The sequence below is a fragment of the Stenella coeruleoalba genome (genome assembly GCF_951394435.1).
Source record: "Stenella coeruleoalba genome assembly, chromosome: 3".
NCBI classification, from domain to species: Eukaryota; Metazoa; Chordata; class Mammalia; order Artiodactyla; family Delphinidae; genus Stenella; species Stenella coeruleoalba.
The window spans coordinates 113,862,455-113,886,049 of NC_137148.1; the positions used below are offsets into that span (position 1 = coordinate 113,862,455).

General features: G+C 44.4%; 1 protein-coding gene across 5 annotated transcripts in view; it reads right to left on the minus strand.

Moving 5' to 3' along the window:
- The window catches only part of SPOCK1 (SPARC (osteonectin), cwcv and kazal like domains proteoglycan 1), a 552,024-nt gene that overhangs the window by 161,249 nt on the left and 367,180 nt on the right, over positions 1–23,595 (minus strand). For 4 of the 5 annotated variants that reach the window (XM_079916655.1, XM_079916653.1, XM_079916654.1 and 1 more), the window contains one exon: positions 11,201–11,315. In XM_079916655.1, the coding sequence (XP_079772781.1) occupies positions 11,201–11,315 (115 nt within the window). Of the gene's footprint in view, positions 1–11,200; positions 11,316–12,197; positions 12,485–23,595 lie in introns of those variants that run through there. The other variant, XM_079916657.1, reaches the window with a different exon arrangement.

Sequence of the window (23,595 nt, forward strand, 5' to 3'; positions counted from 1 at the left end):
GAGCAGATCCCTCTGCAGGTAGTGTGAGCTTCTGTCCATTTTTTCCATAAATCACCCCCTAAGAGGGTATTTTCTTTAAGAAGAGCTAAGAGAATATTTTTAAAACTTAAGTCAGAAAGAGTAACACATTGCTGCATTAAAAACTCTTCTTCCCCAAACAAAGCCATTTGCCAATAGGACCTTTGGCATCTAAGAGCAGAGTCTGACTTAACTGTTACCCCAAGGTCCATTTTGTAATATCAAGCATTAAAGAATGCTCAGGCACCCCAATGACCTGCTCCCCGAGACAAAGATCTGTTTTCTGTCACCATAGGTTAGCTTATACCCACTAAAATTTCATGTAAATGAAACTCATACAATGTACATTTTTGTCTTCTTTCACTCAGCATAATTATTATAAGATTCGTCCATGTTACAGCATGTATCAATAGCTTATTCTTTTTTAACTGTTGAGTATTAATTCATTGCAATGAATATACCACAACTTGCTATCTTTTCACCTGTTGATGGACATTTGGGTTGTTTCCAGCCTCCAGTTATTACAAGTAAAGCTGTTATGAACATTTGTGAGTGAGTCTTTATATAGACATATGCTTTCATTACATATTCTAGAAACAAACCTTTTGTTGGGCATATGTTTTGCAAATATTTTCTCCCAGTGTGGCCTGTCCTTTTATTAGTCTAACAGTGTCTTTTGAAGATCAAAGTTTTTACTTTTGGTTTTTTTTTTTTTTTTGGTACTCGGGCCTCTCACTGTTGTGGCCTTTCCTGTTGCGGAGCACAGGCTCCGGATGAGCAGGCTCAGCGGCCATGGCTCACGGGCCTAGCCGCTCTGCTGCATGTGGGATCTTCCCAGACCGGGGCACGAACCCGTGTCCCCTGCATCGGCAGGCGGACTCTCAACCACGGCACCACCAGGGAAGCCTGTGCTGGAATATTTTAATTCCTGCTTTTAGATTACGCGACCATCGCCTATTTCCTGTTTCTTTTTGCTTGTCTACACTCTCAGTGTTTTCTGTAACGAGCATCAACTACTCTGATATCAACAATAAATTAGAATATTAAGAAAAAGTCATTTGAGAGAAGGCTTCGTGACTCCAGGCTGCCTTCACACTGCTCTTAAGTGTATAAATGGCCCCCTTGGAGCACCTAAAAGACGAACAAGCTTCCAAGAATTTACCCTCTCCCAACCCTGCTCAATACTGCTCAACAGCAGGAAAAGATGAAACAGAGAACGTCCAAAGAGAATCCTCCAAAGGGAATGTGAGTTCAGCTGAAGCCTCTCAGTGAAACCAGCTACAAACCCAAATGCCATTCTAATAAAGGGGAAGCGTTCCAGCAGGGCTTGGGGGGAGGTGCCCCACGTGGTCCCCCAATGAAGTTGCTTGTCCAGCCGCCCTGACACTGTGTAGCCACAGACCCACGTGTCAAACCGCTTCTCCACTCACTCCACCTCCGAGGGCGAAGAAAGCTAATGAAATTCTCCCACGGATGCGCTTACTGTCCTCCTGTCTCAGTCCGCTTGCAAAGACAGCCCAAATCTGTAGCCGCACGAGCAGCCCCAGGCCGACCCCGCTGCCTCTCCACGTGTGTGCGCTCCTGACTGTCCGGCGGGCGGGATTTACCTCTCGAGCTGCTGCAGAGGCCAGACTGGCTGATGGGATTGCTTGCAGATGTTTCACAGAGAGAAACATTACTTCCCTGATGGATGAATAAATAGAATCGTCAACATGGCCTCCCTGGTCACAGGCGACCCCTAAAGTATAATGAGGAAGGACAGATGTTTCATCTGGGAAGGGGTCCAGGACTCTAAGAAGAGGTGTGCACTGGGCTGGTACGGGCTGAGTAATTCGGCCTCCCAGACGGAGGGAGGGGGAAGGCTAGACCCACAACTACAGCCACCACCATTGTAGAGCCTCTCGCCGGTGCAGGCCACCGCCCAAATCCTGATGACAGAGTGGGCACGCCCCTCAGTCAAAGCCTCCTCTTGGAGCTGTTTTTCCAGTGAATGAAGGGCGCCTATCATCAGGAATGTCATCTTCTTCCAAGTCCTCACGTGCTGTGAATCACAAAGCGGGCAGCAGGCTTCCTCGGGAAGAAACTCCAAAGGGCAGAACAAGAAAGTGGGCAGGGCCCCTGGAGTGAGCTACTTTTTCTCAGGAGCATGCAAATTGAGGGTTTTCTGGCTGACCTTCCAGAATGAATCAGACAATAATATACCTCTTACCATAATTGTTTTAGTAATTGTAAGGCTGGTTGTCATTATGTGACATTGGACTACGTACCTTACACCCCTCCATCTTACTGACCTCTCACAAAATGAAATACACACCAAACGTCCTAAGCAAAGGATTAGCAAAGCTTGACCACTGGTAAACCCTCTCTGCAAGAATTACTAATGGATGTATCCCAGCAAATGGTAAAGAGGAAAGGGGTAAGTGCTTTCATTAAATCCATTTTACAGCTAAGGAAGCCCAGATTCAGAAAGGTCAAGTAACTTGCCAAGGTCACATAGCTAGAAAGTAGCCAGCCCGGAAATGAGCTTAGAATGCTGTCATTCCCAAATCTATGCTCTTAACCACTGTAACTCTGTGGCCACCAGGAGATGCAGGAGATGAGAATTACGCTTCCAACACAAGCAAAAAAGTGGTGGTGCTTCCAACACAGAAACAAGGCATGCCCAGAGAAACACCACTGACACCTGGATATGCCCAAATACCAGTGAGGTTGCTGCCTCTGTCTCAAGCAGATTTGAGCTTATAAATAAAAATCTCTTGTCTGGGACTTTATTCTAGGAGGAAACAGGCAATGGACTATCCGTGTTATACACACACACACACACACACACACACACACACACACACACACACACAACCACATGGCTGAACAATACAGCACTTTTCCAAAGAGTATGTGGTATTTGCTGCAAAAGAGGCCACATCTTCCCTCCTTCAGAGAAGGAAGAAGTCATGTGTGGCAAGAGAATCTAGGAGAGTTTTTTCAGAGTACGCATGCCTTAAAAGTATTTTTGAATAACGACAACAACAAAAAATGTTTTTCACATCCCACTCTGCAGTGAACTTGATTTTTCTTGAGGGTAGGAATAGGGTCTCTTGTTTACCTCTGTAGCCTCAGGGCCTAACACAGGCCTGGCACATAGTAGGTACTCAGTACCTTTTTGTTAAATGACAAGGAATGAATGGATAGAACGACGAGGCCAAAACATGGTACTGACAAAAAACATAAGCTTTGGAGCTCGACGGTCCTGGGTTTGAATCATGGCTGCCACTTACTAGATATACAAGCAAATGACTGACTCCTCTCTCTGCCTCAGTTCTCTCACTTTTAGAATGAAGACAAAAATAAGTACCAACTTGGCAAAATGGATGAAGGAATTCAAGGATGCAGGTTCTGAGCACAATGCCTGGCATATGCTAGGTTTCAGAGGCGAGATCTATCTTAGCTTCCAGGGAGAACACTCCAGCCTGGGGGAAGAGCAAAGCACATTACAATACCTCGAATCTCATTTTTATGGAGACAAAGCTTGACTATGTTTAGGTGACCACAGAGACTAGGTCTGTTGCTGCAGTGCCAGGTTTGCAGGGGCAGAGTGGGCAGGGGCTCTGCTCCATGCTGTCAGGCTACTCCCTGGGTGCTGATTCTCTGCTGGACCACAATGTCAAGGATGGGAGCTCCCCACACACGTTCTGTGGAAACCATAGACAGGACTGAGGTATATTAAAGTGTGTCCCAAGAGGGGCAGCCAAACGGGCAAGAACTGCTCAGATGTCAAAGAACTAAGAGGTGGTTGGGACTTTCCTGGTGGTGCAGTCAAAGAACTAAGAGGTGGTTGGGACTTCCCTGGTGGCGCAGTGGTTAAGAATCTGCCTGCCAATGCAGGGGATGCGGGTTCAAGCCCTGGTCCGGGAAGATCCCACATGCTGTGGAGCAGCTAAGCCTGTGCACCACAACTACTGCACCGCACGCTAGAACCTGCGAGCCACAACTACCGAGCCCACGTGCCACAACTGCTGAAGCCCACACGCTTAGAGCCTGTGCTCCACAACAAGAGAAGCCGCCACAATGAGAAGCCCGCACACCACAATGAAGAGTAACTCCCACCTGATGCAACTAGAGAAAAGCCCGCATGCAGCAACAAAGACCCAACAGAGCCAAAAATAAATAAATAAATAAATTTATTTAAAATAAAATAAAATAAAATAAAGAACTAAGAGGTGGGACAGCACCCATTCTGCATGGTCCCAGGATCAAACTGGAACCAAAGAACAAGTTATAGGGAGGCAGATTTCAGTGGGAATTGACTTCCAGAAAGGCTGCTTTCTTTGCCTAAGGTTATGGTGCAGTGCAGGTGAATAGCAGAGAAAGTCGCCAGATCTAAGTGTGTGTAACTCTAATGCCCATCGCAACACCTCTCCATCGTACAGGTAGTAAAGGGAGAAGGGCGAAAATGACACTAAAATCACCTTTCTCCCACCCCCACCCCACCTAACTCCATTCTTAAAGCAAGCCTAGAGTCCAGGACTCTCCAAAAAAGAAGCGTGAGCAAATTCAAAAGGAGCTTCGAGGAGGGGTGGGGAACCACACAGCTAACAGGGTCTTGGTGCTCCGGCCGGGTGTCAGGCCTGTGCCTTTAAGGTGGGAGAGCTGAGTTCAGGACACTGGTCCACCAGAAACCTCCCAGCTCAGCATAATATCAAAAGGTAAAAGCTCTCCCAGAGATCTCCATCTCAATGCTAAGACCCAGCTCCACTCAACAACCAGCAAGCTACAGTACTGGACACCCTATGCCAAACAACTAGCAAGACAGGAACACAACCCCATGCATTAGCAGAGAGGCTGCCTAAAATCATAACAAGGTCACACACACCCCAAAACACACCACCGTATGTGGTAGTGCCCACCAGAAACACAAGATCCAGCCTAATCCACCAGAACAGAGGCACAAGTCCCCTCCACCAGGAAGCCTACACAACCCATTGAAACAAACTTAGCAACTGGGGGCAGACAACAAAAAAAATGGGAACTACGAACCTGCAGCCTGTGAAAAGGAGACCCCAAACACAGTAAGTTAAGCAAAATGAGAAGACAGAGGAACACACAGCAGATGAAGGAGCAAGGCAAAAACCCACCAGAACAAACAACTGAAGAGGAAACAGGCAGTCTACCTGAAAAAGAATTCAGAAAAATGATAGTAAAGATGATCCAAAATCTTGGAAATAGAATGGAGAAAATACAAGAAACGTTAAACAAGGACCTCAAAGAACTAAAGAGCAAACAAACAATGATGAACAACACAATAAATTACATTAAATATTCTCTAAAAGGAATCAATAGCAGAATAACTGAGGCAGAAGAACGGATAACTGACCTGGAAGACAAAATAGTGGAAATAACTACTGCAGAGCAGAATAAAGAAAAAAGAATGAAAAGAATTGAGGACAGTCTTAGAGACCTCTGGGACAACATTAAATGCACCAACATTCCAATTGATAAGGGTCCCAAAAGAACAAGAGAAAAAGAAAGGGACTAAGAAAATATTTGAAGAGATTATAGTTGAAAACTTCTCTAATATGGGAAAGGAAATAATCAAGTCCAGGAAGCACAGAGAGTCCTGTAGAGGATAAATCCAAGGAGAAACACGCCAAGACACATATTAATCAAACTATCAAAAATTAAATACAAAGAAAAAATATTAAAAGCAGCAAGGGAAAAGCAACAAATAATATACAAGCAAATCCACATAAGCTTAACAGCTGATCTTTCAGCAGAAACTCTGCGAGCCAGAAGGGAGTGGTAGAACATATTTAAAGTGATGAAAGGGAAAAACCTACAACCAACATTACTCTACCCAGCAAGCATCTCATTCAATTTCGATGGAGAAATGAAAACCTTTATGGACAAGCAAAAGCTAAGAGAATTCAGCACCACCAAACAAGCTTTACAACAAATGCTAAAGGAACTTCTCTAGGCAGGAAACACAACAGAAGAAAAAGACCTAGAATAACAAACCCAAAACAATTAAGAAAATGGTAATAGGAACATACATATCGATAATTACCTTCAATATAACTGGATTAAATTCTGCAACCAAAAGACACAGACTGGCTGAATGGACACAGAAACAAGACCCATATTTATGCTGTGTACAAGAGACCCACTTCAGACCTAGGGACACATACAGACTAAAAGTGAGGGGAGGGAAAAAGATATCCCATGCAAATGGACATCAAAAGAAAGCTGGAGTAGCAATTCTCATATCAGACAAAATTGACTTTAAAATAAAGGCTATTACAAGAGACAAAGAAGGACACTACATAATGATCAAGGGTTCAATCCATGAAGAAGATACAACAATTGTAAATCTTTATGCACCCAACATAGGAGCATCTCAATACATAAGGCAAATACTAGCAGCCATAAAGGGGGAAATCGACAGTAACACAATCATAGTAGGAGACTTTAACACCCCACTTCCACCAATGGACAGATTATCCAAAATGAAAATATAATGAAACACAAGCTTTAAATGATACATTAAACAAGATGGACTTAATTGATATTTATAGGACATTCCATACCCAAACAACAGAATACACTTTCTTCTCAAGTGCTCATGGGACATTCTCCAGGATAGATCATATCTTGGGTCACAAATCAAGCCTTGGCAAATTTAAGAAAATTGAAAACGTATCAAGTATCTTTTCTGACCACAATGCTATGAGACTGGATATCAATTACAGGAAAAAGTCTGTGGAAAATACAAACACATGGAGGCTAAACAATACACTACTAAATAACCAGGAGAGCACTGAAGAAATCAAAGAGGAAATCAAAAAATAACTAGAAACAAATGACAATGAAAACACGACAACCCAAAACCTATGGGATGCAGCAAAAGCAGTTCTAAGAGGGGAGTTTATACCAGTACAATCCTACCACAAAAAACAAGAAACATCTCAAATAAACAACCTAAACTTACACCTAAAGCAATTAGAGAAAGAGGAACAAAAAACCCCCACAAAGTTAGCAGAAGGAAAGAAATCATAAATATCAGATCAGAAATAAATGAAAAAGAAATGAATGAAACAACAGCAAAGATCAATAAAACTAAAAGCTGGTTCTTTGAGAAGATAAACAAAATTGATAAACCATTAGCCAGACTCTCCAAGAAAAAAAGGGAGAAGACTCAAATCAACAGAATTAGAAATGAAAAAGAATTAACAACTGACACTGCAGAAATACAAAGGATCATGAGAGATTCCTACAAGCAACTATATGCCATAAAATGGACAACCTGGAAGAAATGGACACATTCTTAGGAAAGCACAACCTTCTGAGACTGCACCAGGAAGAAATAGAAAATATATACAGACCAATCTCAAGCACTGAAATTGAGACTGTAATTAAAAATCTTCCAACACACAAAAGCCCAGGACCAGATGGCTTCACAGGAGAATTCTATCAAACATTTAGAGAAGAGCTAACATCTACCCTTCTCAAATTCTTCCAAAATATACCAGAGGGAGGAACACTCCCAAACTCATTCTATGAGGCCACGATCACCCTGATACCAAAACCAGACAAAGATGTCACAAAGAAAGAAAACTACAGGTAAATATCACTGATGAACATAGATGCAAAAAACCTCAACAAAACACTAGCAAACAGAATCCAACAGCACATTAAACGGATCATACACCATGCTCGAGTGGGGTTTATCCGAGGATTTCAAGGATTCTTCAATATATGCAAATCAATCAATGTGATACACCATATTAACAAATTGAAGGATGAAAACCACATGATCATCTCAACAGATGGAGAAAAAGCTTTCAACAAAATTCAACACCCATTTATGATAAAAACCCTCCAGAAAGTAGGCAGAGAGGGAGCTTAACTTCAACATAATAAAGGCCATATATGACAAACCCACAGCCAACATCATTCTCAATGATGAAAAACTGAAACCATTTGCACTAAGATCAGGAACAAGACAAGGTTGCCCACTCTCACCACTATTATTCAACATAGTTTTGGAAGTTTTAGCCATAGCAATCAGAGAAGAAAAGGGAATAAAAGGAATCCAAATTGGAAAAGAAGAAGTAAAGCTGTCACTGTTTGCAGATGACATGATACTATACTTAGGGAATCCTAAATATGCTACCAGAAAACTACTAGAGCTAATCAATGAATTTGGTAAAGCAGCAGGATACAAAATTAATGCACAGAAATATCTTGCATTCCTATACACTAAAGATGAAAAATCTGAAAGAGAAATTAAGGAAACACTCCCATTTACCACTGCAACAAAATGAATAAAATACCTAGGAATAAACCTACCTAAGGAGACAAAAGACCTGTATGCAGAAAACTATGACACTGATGAAAGTAATTAAATATGATACAAATAGATGGAGAGATATACCATGTTCTTGGATTGGAAGAATCAACATTGTGAAAATGACTATACTACCCAAAGCAATCTACAGATGCAATGCAATCCCTATCAAACTACCAATGGCATTTTTCACAGAACTAGAACAAAAAATTGCACAATTTGTATGAGAACACAAAAGACCTTGAATAGCCAAAGCAATCTTGAGAACGAAAAACAGAGCTGGAGGAATCAGGCTTCCTGACTTCAGACTATACTACAAAGCTACAGTAATCAAGACAGTATGGTACTGGCATGAAAACAGAAATATGGATCAGTGGGACAGGATAGAAAGCCCAGAGATAAACCCATGCGTGTATGGTCACCTTATTTTTGATAAAGGAGGCAAGAATATACAATGGAGAAAAGACAGCCTCTTCAATAAGTGGTGCTGGCGGAACTGGACAGCTGCATTTAAAAGAATGAAATTAGAACACTCCCTAACACCATACACGAAAATAAACTCAAAATGGATTAATGACCTAAATATAAGGCCAGACACTATAGAACTCTTAGAGGAAAACTTAGGCAGACATTCTATGACATAAATCACAGCAAGATCCTTTTTGACCCACCTCTTCAGAGTAATGGAAATAAAAATAAACAAATGGGACCTAATGAAATGTAAAAGCTTTCACACAGCAAAGGAAACTATAAACAAGAGGAAAAGACAACCCTCAGAATGGGAGAAAATATTTGCAAATGAAGCAACAGACAGAGTATTAATCACCAAAATTTACAAGCAGCTCATGCAGCTCAATATCAAAAAAACAAACAGCCCAATCCAAAAATGGGCAGAAGACCTAAATAGACATTTTTCCAAAGAACATATACAGATTGCCTGAAAACACATGAAAGGATGCTCAACATGACTAATCATTAAAGAAATGCAAATCAAAACTACAATGAGGTATCACCTCACACCAGTCAGAATGGCCATCATCAAAAAATCTAAAAACAGGGCTTCCCTGGTGGCGCAGTGGTTGAGAGTCCACCTGCCGATGCAGGAGACACGGGTTCGTGCCCCAGTCCGGGAAGATCCCACATGCCGCGGAGAGGCTGGGCCCGTGAGCCATGGTTGCTGAGCCCGCGCGTCCAGAGCCTAAACTCCGCAATGGGAGAGGCCATAACAGTGAGAGGCCCGTGTACCAAAAAAAAAAAAAAAAAAACTACAAACTATAAATGCTGGAGAGGGTGTGAAGAAAAGGGAACCCTCTTGCACTGTTGGTGGGAATGTAAATTGATACCGCCACTATGGAGAACAATATCGAGGTTCCTTAAAAAACTAAAAGTAGAACTACCATATGACCCAGCAATCCCACTACTGGGTATATACCCTTAGAAAACCATAATTCAAAAAGAGTCATGTACCACAATGTTCATTGCAGCATTATTTACAATAGCTAGGACATGGAAGCAACCTAAATGTCCATCGACTAATGACTGCATAAAGAAGATGTGGCACATATATACAATGGAATATTACTCAGCCATAAGAAGAAATGAAATTGAGTTATTTGTAGTGAGGTGGATGGACCTAGAGTCTGTCATACAGAGTGAAGTACGTCAGAAAGAGAAAAACAAATACCATATGCTAACACATATATATGGAATAAAAAAAAAATGGTTCTGAAGAACCTAGGGGCAGGACAGGAATAAAGACACAGACGTAGAGAATAGACTTGAGGACACGGGGAGTGGGAAGGGTAAGCTGGGATGAAGTGAGACAGTGGCATGGACATATATACACTACCAAATGTAAAATAGATAGCTAGTGGGAGGCAGCCGCATAGCACAGGGAGATCAGCTCGGGGCTTTGTGACCACCTAGAGGGGTGGGATAGGGAGGGTGGGAGGGAGACGAAAGAGGGAAGAGATATGAGGATATATGTATATGTATAACTGATTCACTTTGTTATAATGCAGAAACCAACACACCATTGTAAAGCAATTATACTCCAATAAAGATGTTAAAAAAAAAAAAGAAAAAAGCAAGCCTATTGGGGGGCTGTGTGTGTGTGCGTGTGTGTGTGTGTGTTCTTGCTTTACGTATTTCTGCAGGACTGAAGGCAGATGTAGCCTGAATTCAAAGGCTCCTTCTGTCATCTGTAAAAGCCTAAGCCCACTGAATGCTGGGAATGGGTGGGGAGTAAGGGACAAAGGCTTTAACAACCCTGAAGAGGAGGGGAGAGACTTCCCCTGGGCTGGAGAAATAGAAAGACACACTCTCAGAAGGAATGGTGGCCTAGTGGTCTTGAGGCAGCAGAACCCCACACCAGTACTCTCGGCCTGACAAAGACACCCACGCCCCATGGAACATGGAAGCAGACAACCCCCAGCCCCGCCAACCTCAAGGAACCTCCAAGGATTATCGTAGGGAGGATGTCAGTGGCAACCAGAAGACTAAAGGTACAGCCCCTGTTTTCTTAGCTAGAAGCTTCCTGGATCCTGAGGTCACCCCAGGAGGAGGAAGGGCCACCATAATCACCAGGAAGGGATTTTCTGTTCATCTGCTCAGATGAGGACTCAGAGTCAAATAAAGTTGATTCAAAGGAAACTAAGATATTAACTCTCTTTGCAAATATGTGTTTGAGAACTGAGATTCATACCACACAGCAAGAGTTCTTACACCACGTACCATATAAGACACAGATACAAACACCTGCTCCCCCTCTCTCCCTTGTCCCCCAGAGATCAGGTACCCCAGATCTGCTGGCTGGAGAGGACCTCACAGCCTGCGGCTTACCTGGGGAGCAGGTGCTTACGGCTGACACACAGGGCAGTCTGGTAGTCCTGGGTCACACACACCTTGTGCGGGCTGCATTTCACCTTTAGGCAGGGGTCTTTGGATGGGTCCAGAGCTGAGGCAAAAAGAACATGAAAAGAGGAGTTAGGACCTCCAGGGAAATCTAATTTCTATTTCTACTCAAATAAACAAGAGGGAAATAAACAGACCATGTGTTTGCACCCTGCACTGTTTACTTAGGCTGGAGGGGATGGGAATGAAAACCCACATGGTGGGGGGGGGGGGTAGAATTCTGTGTCTATTCCACGTGGTTTTCTTCAACATCAGGAGAGTGATTCTTTTGTGCTTTGGGGAGTTTCAGTGTCTTCATCTTGGCCAGGAACTACTTTTAAAACTCCTTTAGAATCTTGTGTGCTCAGCGGACCAAAAGCCACATTTCCCTCTTCGCTTATTTGTCTGCTATTGCTTTTTATGACTTTGTGCCCAATTTTACTTACTTCCTACAATAGAAAGTCCCAGAGGACGGAGTTTTTTGGCTTCAGTTCCATCAACACAGACTGTGAGCACAAAGAAGCCATTTTAAGTTTTGTGAAGAACTTCAGGATGAACAAGACAAACTTATGACATAAACGGGTGGGGGGAAAGGCTGACACAGAAATATTTATTGTGCAAGGGAGAATCCGATAAGGGCCATGACAGGCATATAACATGATAACAGAGGTTGAGAGAAAAAGAGAGATCAATTTCTGGGACAAGGATTAATGAGGCATTAATATGTGAATTGGATCTTAAGGGATGGGCAGGATTTTAGAAAGCAAAGCTAGAACAGGCAATCTAGGCAGGGCGGCCAGCACACTCCAAGGTAGACAGGCGTGGCTGGGCAATCCTAAGATATTTAGTCTGACTAGAAAGTGGGCTTTGTGGGTGGAAATAATGAGGCCGGGGGTTGATTCGACCAAGTCACTGGAGAAGGGTCTCCAAAGCCAGCAGATCATACCCTGCAGCATTTCCTAGAACAGGCAGGGCAGCGGGCCCCTGGCTAAGCAACACTCCACAGGCTGAGGTGTACACGCTCATCAGGGCAGACAAGAGGCCACAGGAAATCCTCTGCAAAACAAAAACAACGGTGCCATCTCCCAGCTCTGCGTCCTAAAGCCGATCAGGTGGCCAGCCTGTCGTAACTGCTCTCCACAGCCAGGCGAGGTCACGCTCCCCACGCAAACGTCAGTTAAACAAATCGGCGTCCCAAGCAGGGACAACTGCTACAAGAAATGGGAGGACTCCCATCAGACCCTGGGCCCCCCAGCAATCATGATCCCCCCGCACTTAGAGGAAGTCAGGATTCCCGTCAAACCACCCAGGCCCAGAATCGCAATGCCATTTTCTTCCCACGGCTGCTGGGAATTCCTCAAGGGACCTGAACACACTACACCCGAAGGTATTTCTTTCTGGGGCTTGAACCGCTCAGGGCGGCTCCCTCCACTGAGGCAGCTTCAGCCTCCGCAAACAGAAACCAGGGTGTATTCTCAGGCCGGTCAGGTGAGCAACGAGACCCAGGCCATGGTCCCAGGGGAGTCACCTGGCAGAGCCTACTCCCCAGCGGATGTGCCCGGCTGCCTGGGGCTTAGCAGCAGGAGATGGGCTGCAAGAGAGAGAGGCTAAAGCCCCAGGGACAGGGTGCTCACTCCGAGCTCCTAAGCTAAGGGCTTCGCCTCTGGGAAGTGAGTGGCTGGGGGCCTGTGTCTGCCCTCAGAGCCCTCCGAGGCTGGGCCTTTCAGAAGCTTGCAGCGGGAACTTCCTGGTCCCAGGTGGAGCTCTCTTTCCTCCTGAGACGTCCTCACGAGAAGCCAGGAGGCTGGTGCGTCTCAGGCCAGTGGCCTTCTCCTTGTGCTTTGCCCTCCACCTTCACCCCAGGGCAGCAGTCCAGCCAGCTGTGACTTGCTTTCCAGGACTCAAGCAGCACCGAGCTAACAATGAATGACGATCAGATGGCTGCTGAGGATGACCATGCTGGCCCTTCACTGCCCCTTCTCACACTTCTGGCCACCACAGGATGAAGACATCCCCGGCAGCCTGGGCCACAGGTACCAAGTGAGGCATTTCCTGACAGGTGTCAAGCGCTGTAGAACGCTTGGGATTTTCACTGAGTAGATCTCAGAGATGGCAAACACCAGGCTGGCCTAGGGTCTCAAAATCTGCAGGACCAAATGACAAGATTTATTGCCAAATTTGAGCTTCTTCTTGCTTTTGCAGCCAACTTTACAGACATGCAATGTCCACACTGGGATCCAGATGGCCTCAAGGGGCAGTGCAATCTCAAGGAGAGTAAGTCAGTGAGCACAGCAAGGAGGAGCCCAGTGATCAAGGTGAATTCTGCCTTCACTGCTTCCTGACCTTCTATACCTCAATTTTCTCTTCTGTGAAATGGGATAATAGCAGTCCCTACTATCACTTTTGGTTATCAAGAGGATGAAATGAATGCATCATTGTAAGTGCTGAGAACAGACCTGAAACATGTGAAGCACCTCATAGGTGTTTGTTATTTGTTGTGTGCCTGGCTTTTGTTCGCAGAGTGAACAGTAAGCCTCCGAAATAACCAGAACAATAACTCACACGTGTCCAGTGCTTTTGACATGCAGGCAGTGAACGAAGCCCTCTAACTGGATTACCGCACTTAATTCTCGCAAACACCCAAGGCGGCGGCTGCCATTCCTGTGCCCATTGTACAAAGAAGATGAGAGGGGCGGACGCTATGTGACATCTGGTCGGTTGACTCCAGAACCCAAACTCCACCACGATACACCAGCAGCATGAAAATCACCTAGAGTCTCCTTTAAAAGGTGGATGTGGGGTCCCACCTTACACCAAGTATGGAGCCCAGATGTGCCATGCTCCTGAGAGGCCTTCAGGGCAGGCTGAGACTTAAGGAGTAAAGGTAAAGGGAAGCCAGGGGGTCTGGCTGTCTGGGCCACACAGGATGCCCCGATGCACCATACACGGCCCCAGTGCTCCCCGGAAGGTGGGGATGCCAACCCTGGGCAGTTGTGCCCTCTGCCCACCCCCTCTAAAATGCAGCAACCCCCCAAAGGAGTCACCTGACCAGTGGCTGTCAATTTTTTTTCTGCAAGCTTGCTACATCTGTCACCCTACCATTAGGCTAATACTATAGATCACCCTCCTCCAATTCTTAAGGCTAACGTTTCTTAAAAAACAAAAAAAAACTCCAACCAGAAATACTAATAAATAAAAATCATCAGCTATTTAACTTCATACACATATTTAACGATTTGCATATAGAAATCAAGTCTGCTAAAAATTAATTACCAGGGTCTGAATACTTCAAACATGCATGGGAATTATTTAGAGTAAATGAACTTCACAGCACAACAAAACAGTAACAAATCAAGCTGTCATCGTTTATTTAATCACCAGGACGCATCTTGTTTTTGAAAAACAGCAGTACTGGAATTGAAAGGGGATGAGGATGGTAAAGGAGCGTGCCACCTCCATGTAAATACTGCCTCTCAAATACGCTTCTCCCAGCAGCCCCGAGGCTCGTGGTGACTGAAAGGCACCCACACCTGTACTGGGCAGGGCTGTGCGGCTCCACTTTCTAGAGGAAATGATAGGAGATCAGAAAAATAAGTGGCATTTGAGAGGCCCTTTAATAAGGTGCAGGGAAATTGTGCAGGTGAGGAGGTAGGGAGAGAGGGCTGAGAGTTCATGATAACCGTTACCAGGGGTAGAAGCTTCCTTGTCAAGGCGCTAATGATTTCTGGAAACTGCGCTCCAAGTTCCTCTCTTTCCCAGCGCATGCTTGAAGATAGGACGCATCACTCCCCACAAGATGCCGAAGCCCTGCGTCCCCTCTACCTCTTCTACCATAATACCTTGAGGACTCATGTGGACTCAGACAAGAGACTAGGGCTTCCCTGGTGGCGCAGTGGTTGAGAGTCCGCCTGCCGATGCAGGGGACACGGGTTTGTGCCCCGGTCCGGGAAGATCCCACATGCCGTGGAGCGGCTGGGCCCGTGAGCCATGGCCGCTGAGCCTGCGCGTCCGGAGCCTGTGCTCCGCAACGGGAGAGACCGCAACAGTGAGAGGCCCGCGTACCGCAAAATAAAAACAAAAAAAAACCAAGAGACTATGCCTAACACAGAGCAGATACCCACAGGAGGTTAATTTCATCTTTCCTGCCCACCTACAAAAACCAATCAAGTGTCAACTGGCACAGGATACATGTCCAATTAATTTTTTCAATAATTTTTACGAAAAGCTTTTTCAAAGGGAAAAAAAAACCAAGAATGAATTAATTTAAACAGAACTTTGTCAAGCTGAAAAACATCAAATTCAAAAGCAAGTTAATTACAGGCTTCATGTAAGCTTTTTTTGAAAGTAATTTTATTTTTTAAGCTCACTGCTTGGTCTCAATTAAGGTACTGATATTTTAATTATCGTAATTGTTTCTGAACTTGTTTTTCAGTATGAGTTAATTTTTAATTAGCTACGTTGATTGGAAAATTCTGAATCAAGACTTTTTGCTGTCTTTGGGCACATCCTACAAGCTCACTGTCAAACAGTCATAATACCTGGAACAGCAGAGCAGGGTACCACCTCAGAGATGCTAAGATGAGAGACTGTTCCATTTTGTGGTCCCTGAGAGTCACCTGGGGGTGTGGCATATGCCTGGGTTTATTCCATCAATATTTGCAGAGCATCAGTTCTGTGCAGGCCCATTTTTTCAGGCTGGAGGCTGGGACTTCTAGAGTGAACGAGATGTCATTCCTGCCCTCCAGAAGCTCACAGCTCAACAGAGGAGACACGCAATATGAGGGTAAGGTCTGTATGTTATGGGAGATGGGGGAGGTACCTCATCCAGCCTTTCAGTGGGTTAGGTGAGACCTCCTGGACAGACTGCTATCTATGGAAAAGTGGGTTTAACCCAGGTAATAGGATGAGGAAGAACATTCTGGGTAAAAAGAAGCTCCCATTCTAGATGTAAGAGAAATTGTGGCAAGTCTGGGGAATGGCAACATTTCATCAGGCCGGCAGCAGGCTGCAGCAGGGGTGGTGTGAGACACGACTACAGAGAGAGACTACAGAGAGTGGCAGCATCATCATGGGGGGCCTTGAAACCACAATGAGGACTCTGGGGGGGGCGTGGCCACCAAGTTCCACAGTGACGTCAAATATGGCACACCCTCCCATGCTGAAGTTGGTGGAGAGGGGGTAGGAAGAGAGAACCCTTTACACACATTTTACATGGAAACTGGTCCTTTGATAAGAACAGACAAACTCTACACCACTCGCACCCTCCAAATGAGAGGGGGTGTCGAGTGGAGGGCCCAGCAGTCAACTCTTAGTGCCCCCTTTCCTCCTTTGAGGAACCTCCATGACCCCTTTTCCTGGGGATATTAAGCTACCTGGTGAGACCAAGAAGCAAAGATTTAATCCAAAAACACCATGTGAACTTGTGGTCCACTCCTGTGACTTGTGGAAACTTCCTCCAACAAAAGGTCACTCAATTTTCAAAGAGTTGACAAATTAATGACTGTTTGTTGTCTCCTTCTTCCTTTTAACGTTGCTCTCTGCCCGAATCGTGCTCATGTGAGGTTCATCTGAAGAGCAAAAACGCTCCCAGTGATTCATTAGGAGTGACTTAATGGAAGACTGACAAAGAAATTACTCCAAACTGCTAAAACCTTGTCAAGCTAAGATCCCAAACATTTATGACGGTTCGTCTGTCCCCATGGTAACCCGTGCATGCATCTTGCTTCCCCCCACCCCCTCCAGAGGGGCTTGTTTACTAGCTGATGACAGAGCCTCACAGAACACAAACCAGAAGATTCCACCCAAAGGATTTTGCTGGAACCATAGAAGAATGGCAGCTTGGAAATCTTCCATCACTGATCTCAGCTTTCAAATCAAGGGGTTGGCCATGTTCTCTGAGGCCAAACAAAGGGGCCTATTGGCCATGCGTCTAAATAGGACAGATAGGTGAGTGATATAGAAGGCTGAATGTGTGTGTCCAAGGACTGGGAGATGGGAGTGGGTGGGGACATAGGACAGATAAGGACAAAGGGATAAAACGATGCATCTGACCAAAAATACCCTCCTGGAAAGGGACCTTTTCTTCCCCCTTCAAACCAAGGGTCTGAAGACTCATTTCTTTCTGTTAAAACTAAAAGCATCCTCTCTCTTATATTTGTGTGTGTGTGTGTGTGTGTGTGTGTGTGTGTATGCGCGCGCGTGTGCGTGTGTTTGCAAGGGGTGGTATAAACTATGAAGAGCCCTTTTGGAGGGCAGTTTTTCAACCATGTCCTTAAATGATAATAACCATTAAACATAGGTAAATAGGTATTTATTACATCGTTCCCTCAACTTTTTTATATATATGAAAATTTTAATAATAAATGGAAAGAACAGAAAAAAGAAACATCCAATGACCTAGCAGGTGAATGTGTTAAGCAAAGACATGTATCTTAATGATCTACAATAAGGGGAAATTATAAACAACTTGAGGGTCCATCTATATCCATCTGCTCAGACTGCCACAAAATACCAGAGATTGAGTGGCCTGAATAACAGAAACCTATCTTCTCACAGTTCTGGAGGCTGAGATCAGGGTGCCAATATGGTCAGTTTCTGGTGAGTGCTCTCTTCCTGGCTTGCAGACGACCACCTTCTGTGTCTTCACATGGGTTTCTCTAGGTATACTCAGAGTGACTAAGCTCTCTGACACCTCTTCTTATAATGATACCTATCCTACTGTATCAGGGTCCCACCCTGAAGACCTCATTTAACCTTAATTACTTCCTTAAAGGCTCCATCTCCAGAAACAGCCATAGTGAGGATTATGGCTTCAACACAAGCATTCATTCCATCACACCGTCTACAGGGAAATGGTTACCTTAACTACAAGACGTCCATTTATGAGATACTGTCCACCTACTATAAAGGAAGAAGTAGGTTTATATGTATTAACATAGGTAGATGTTCATGGTGCATTAAGTGAAAAAGGAAGGTGAAGATGAGAAAACTGATTTGAAAAAGATAAGTAACTTTCTGACAATACACGGCTAATAAATGGCAAAGCCAGTACTCAAAACCAGGTCTGTCTACATCAAAGGAGATGTCCTTTCCCTTTCCTATCGTGCTTCCCTTGAAAAGAAGCACCAGCCCCAACCTCCACCCATTCACACAGAGGACATCCTCCTGAATGTCCCCTATCTCCTGGGGCCATCCCTGCAACAAGTTGTGAATCAATTCAGATGCCCTATGGTTGTGGGCCACCACCACTGCAGCCTGTCACTGAGTAGTCTAGAAACATTACCCACAAAAGGCAGAGTCTCCTGCTTCCTGGAGAATCTCTACAGCAGGGAGACAATGACAAGTCATGACCGTCGCTGGAGGCAAGAGCAAGTGTCCAGCCTTGTGAGAGTATGGCACTCCTGCCTCTGAGATGCAAGAGTTAAGGATGCCCTAAGCTGGGCTAGAAGTAATAGCAGCGGCAGGGAAGAGCTTTAATCCCCTGCTCATGTGCAAAGCGAGACATTATAAGCAACCACCGATAGGTCCCACATGGCTAATTTACACATCCTGATCATTAGAAACGAACGTGTTCAGACGGGTCTACTAGGGCAGCTGTGACAGTAGGCGCCACAATATCACAGGCCACAAAATGTTATTAGCCTGGCCAGTCAATGCTCCTTCTCAAAGCTCTCATCCCACACCTTCTCCCGTTCCCCTGGCTGCTCTGGGATGGTGAAAGCAAGGACGCTCACTCTGCGTTTTCACCAAGAAACTGATTTCCTTTCAAAAGTGGGATGGAGGAGAGGAAGAAAAAGGAGAGGAGAGGAGAAGAATTAAGTGGAAAAAAGGGAAGAAAAGAGCATTTTATTACATAAAGCATCACCTCGTCAGGGGGCTGACAGAGACGGTAACATCCACCGACCTGTAAAATAATGTACCATTATTCTAATTCACCATTGAGGTAACTGATATACAGATCAGTTTAATATGAATTTACTAATAAGGAAATTGCCAAAGAGATGTTAAGTAACTTGTCTGTGGTCACACAGTTGCTAAGTCTGGATTTCAATCTAGGTGAGTCTCACACCAGAGATGATACTTGGAGCCACTACACCACTCACAAAAACAGCTTATGACGGGGGTAAAAGTCATGACTACAGTGCCAAGCAGCAGCATGTCCACCTCCCCCAAGAATCATGTCACCCACAGGATCCCTAAGAGAACTTCTCACTGTGAAGAAAACATTGTACCAACTGAAGTCAAAGCCAACTGCTTGAATGTGTAAATAAACTTATATGATTTTTATAATGAATACAAAAGTCAAAGTTTCTTTCCAAGGCAATGCTGATGTCCAGTGAACTTAACACTCTCTCTCTCTCTGACATAAGAAACAACATGGAACAAGTGAACCTCGTTGTTCCTTCTGTGAGTGGGTTTTGTGAAACATCTATATGGTCCATGTCACTGGGGAAACGCAGGATGGCTGGCGGTGACAAGGGGCAGGACCAGGCAGCATGATCAACGGGACCTGAGAATAGTCACAACTCTCAGTAGAGGGACAAGACACCATGCACAGAGAAGTCTTAATGTTCTCATCCATCAAAATGGCCAGAATTTATTAAAATGTTGTAATAGTTGAAGCACTTGGGTTCTATTTCATTGTAATTGACAGAAATTATTCATGACATTTATGAACACAGGAGACAGAATTACTTAAGACCAGTTCCATAACCTAAGAAAATAAGAGGATACAAAAAGCACAATAAAAATCAAATATTTCCAGGAAAAAGGCATACTTAAAAGAGTGCTATAGCTCATAAAGTCTATCTTTTGTACCTGCTCCTCACTTCAATGCAATTAAAATTCCTATAAAACACATAGCTTTCCTCAGAGAACTAACTCCTTTGGTGCTAATGAGGATGATTCTGCCATTATTCTGCAGCCGTAGTAAGAATGTGGAAATTCAGAAACTCCACTGATTTCCAAAAAAATAAAAATTAGTGCACCTAGAAGATTGCCCAAGGGTTTGGATCAGAGAGGTGTGGGTTTGAGAGGAGAGACACAGCTGGCTACTTCCTGCTGATGTGATCTTGACGGGTCACTCACCTCTTTAGGATTCAGTTGCAGACCAACAGATCTACCTCATTGGGGTGTCATGAGGATCTGACAAGATATCACAGAAAGGTGCTGAGCACAGGGCCTGGAATATGGTGTATGTTTTCATCCTCGCCACCAGCTCTTCAGATAAAGAAAGGGGATGTACACCAAGGGCAAGTGACCCCAGGTATTTCAGAGACTCAAGATCCTGGAGCTATGATGCTGTTCAGCCTTTCCAATCCCAAATATGAGACTCATCTCCACAGGAAAAAACATTAAAATTTCTTTTTGAACATCAAGCTCAGGGCCCAGTTTACCCAGAACACTTTTGCTGATTAACCAGATCTTCACCACTGCTGAAGCCAGAGTATGACAACTAAGGCATTCATACATCTCTAGTAGGGCTATGCTCTGCTTTGTCTCATCTCAGAGATTGTAAGGTCTAGAAATGAAGAATAAAAACCTTTCCTTCCCCTAAATTATGTTCACCAACAGTACAGCCTACATGGTCATACTCTTTTTTTTTTTTTTTCTCTTTTTCAAGAGAAGGTCTTTGGGCTTTGTCTCTACTGGAGAGTCAAGGAGTTTGAGTGTTAAGGTATCCTAAGGACCTACATTCAAGAGCCACTGGTAAAAAGCTAGAAAAAGAGGGAATAATTAAGGGGAGAGAATCTGGCAGACACTGTTGATCCCAGCAGCCAAGGGCTGGAGTCCAGGAAGGTTGGTAACATGTGGTATGCTGGGGATAAATGGGCAGCAACGTTCATCCAGGCAGGTTTGGTGGACAAAGGTGGTGCTTTCCGATCCTCAGCCAGAGGATGTCCACCTGGCCTGTTTCTGCCTTGCCGTAGAGAGGCTGGCAGGAACAGGTGTTAACTGAAACCAGAACAGTAAAGTCTGCAGGGAAAGCCTGCCTCAGCTTGGAGATCAAGATGCTCAAGTGACCTCTCAGAGCCTTGCGTAGTGTGGCATCATTCTGAGGGGCAGAACCTCGGTGCAGAGCTCTAGTTAAGTAACACCCCCGACAAGTCTAAAAATCAGTGGAAGGTGGGGAAACAGGCAGTCACACACCATATGTATCTATCTCAGCCTGGTCTCCTTTCCCTGTTTTCCACAATCTAATCTAGTCCTTGCTTCTCAGACTGTGGTGGGCCAAGGAGGATGCATATTCACAGTGACTCTGCCTGCAACATCTATGTTACCAGATGGTAGATAATTTTAAACATTTTTTATTATTAAGTCAGTCACTGGTCTACTATGGAATAAGATGCAAAATTCACATAAACTTGGATCAAACAGGCTTCAAAAATGTATGGGCTCACAGTGGATTCTGCCCCCTAAACCTCAGAGTAGGTATTTGCTCCCACTTGCCCTTAGGGGTGTTTTAGTAGAAAAGTTTGAGAAGTGTTTAAAGGGTTTACCGAGTTTAAAGGGTCCCAGGATGAAGCAGAGAGCTCTCCAGGGTAGTGACATCTAAGATGAGAAATCAGTAGCAGTGTAAGTACATACAAAGAACCTTCATCAGCAAATTGTTCATTCTTGCAAAGACCAGAAAGCAGGTCCAGGTAAAGCTGGTCTATCCCATGCCCCCTAGAACAGACCCCCTCCTCGCCCAACACCATCTGTCCCAGGGCTCTATCACAGTCCCCTGGTGAAAGGCCCCAAGGTTTCTTAGAGAACTAAACCTGCAAAATCCAAGCTTTTCTGAGAGCTTTCAATGTGTCAAGCGTTGGGTGAGGTTTATAAATGAGCTACGAAGCATTTGCGGCTCTCCAGGTATAACTATCAACATTAAAGCTGTTATTACTTTCATCCTTCCCACTGTTTTCAGAAACTCTTGGCTCCAGATTTCAAAAGGGGTAATCGGAGACTATTCATTTCTAAATCCTTTCTTTCTCCAATTAGGGCAGATTCATTTCTGCTTTCTTGGGATGGTTCCCAAGGTTATTAAATTCCAGTCCTTAACTGTTAACATTGAAGCAATCGTGACAGAGTTAGCGCTGATTGGAGCTGAGGTTTCTTGGAGCACCTTCTAAGCCATTAGAAACCCCCTCAAGCTGAGAGGAGAATGCTTGCATCTCCCACCGTAGGTTTCAGTGAGTGCCGTATAATTTAAATCTTGTGTATTCTTGGTCCTCTGGTTTTTGTGTCCCACAATGTTCAATCATTTCGAAATACAATTTTCCACATACATCCAAATAAGCTGAGCAATTCACAGTTCCAGCCTTGCTCACAACTGTCTCTCTTTCCTGCCTGTCTCTTCACAAATGTGCCACTCAAGGGCCAATTCCCCATCCCCGCTTGCATCACTCTAAGCTAAGGCTGGTAGTGCTAATATAAAATATAAATCAGGTCTAAACTGCACACGGAAGACAGATGCAATAATAAATTATGGGCAACTACCTATGAGGTTTCCTTAAGACAAATGTGGATTAAACACAAGGAGTAAAATCTTTCATTTTCATTCTTTAGCAATAAATACTGGGTCCCCAGCAGGTAAGACAGAGTAGGGAGACAATCATCTTTAGATACTATAATGGCTGCAAAGTTTTTTGGGTTTTTTTTCCCCCCACTAAAGGAGGGGAATTGATGTTCTTGTTTTTGTTAAAGTTATGGATTCTAAATTTTTAAAAATATTCTTTTAAGAAAGAGCTTCAGGACTCTCTCTTCCACAGTCTGGCCTCAAACTTCCTTTCCAAAATTTAGTTCCCATTCCCTGCCCATTCTCTCCTCTTCCTCCAATATTTACCCTGCCCTCAGTTACAGCAGACAACTCATAAGCCCTCAAACACCTGTTGTTCTTTCATGCCTCTGGAGTCTAGACTGCAACATCCGATACAAAGAGCCCTTCCATTCTTACAATTACCCAATAAGGCCAGTATTTCCTCCACCTGATGAGAAAAAATATCAGAACTTGCCTAAGGTCATGCAACTAGTAAGTGGCAAAGCTGGGATGTGACTCTTAAGTCTGTCAAAAATCTAGTAGAAGCCTCAGGAGACCACAGACAATATCTTTCCTCCTCACTCCTGCTTGCCCCTCACCTCCACACAGTCTGGAATATCATGGGGATACTAACGGTTGTTGAATGAGCACGTGAATGGCCCCCAGCCCATGGACTTAATCACTCCTTTGTCTTACTCTGTGAGGCCAGGGCCAAGTCTGGCTCATCATTTCTGAACTCCAAGTCCCCTGACATTATGTCTGCTCCAAGGGATATATTCAGTTAGGGCTGAATAAACTGTCTGTGCCAGGAGTATCTTTCCAT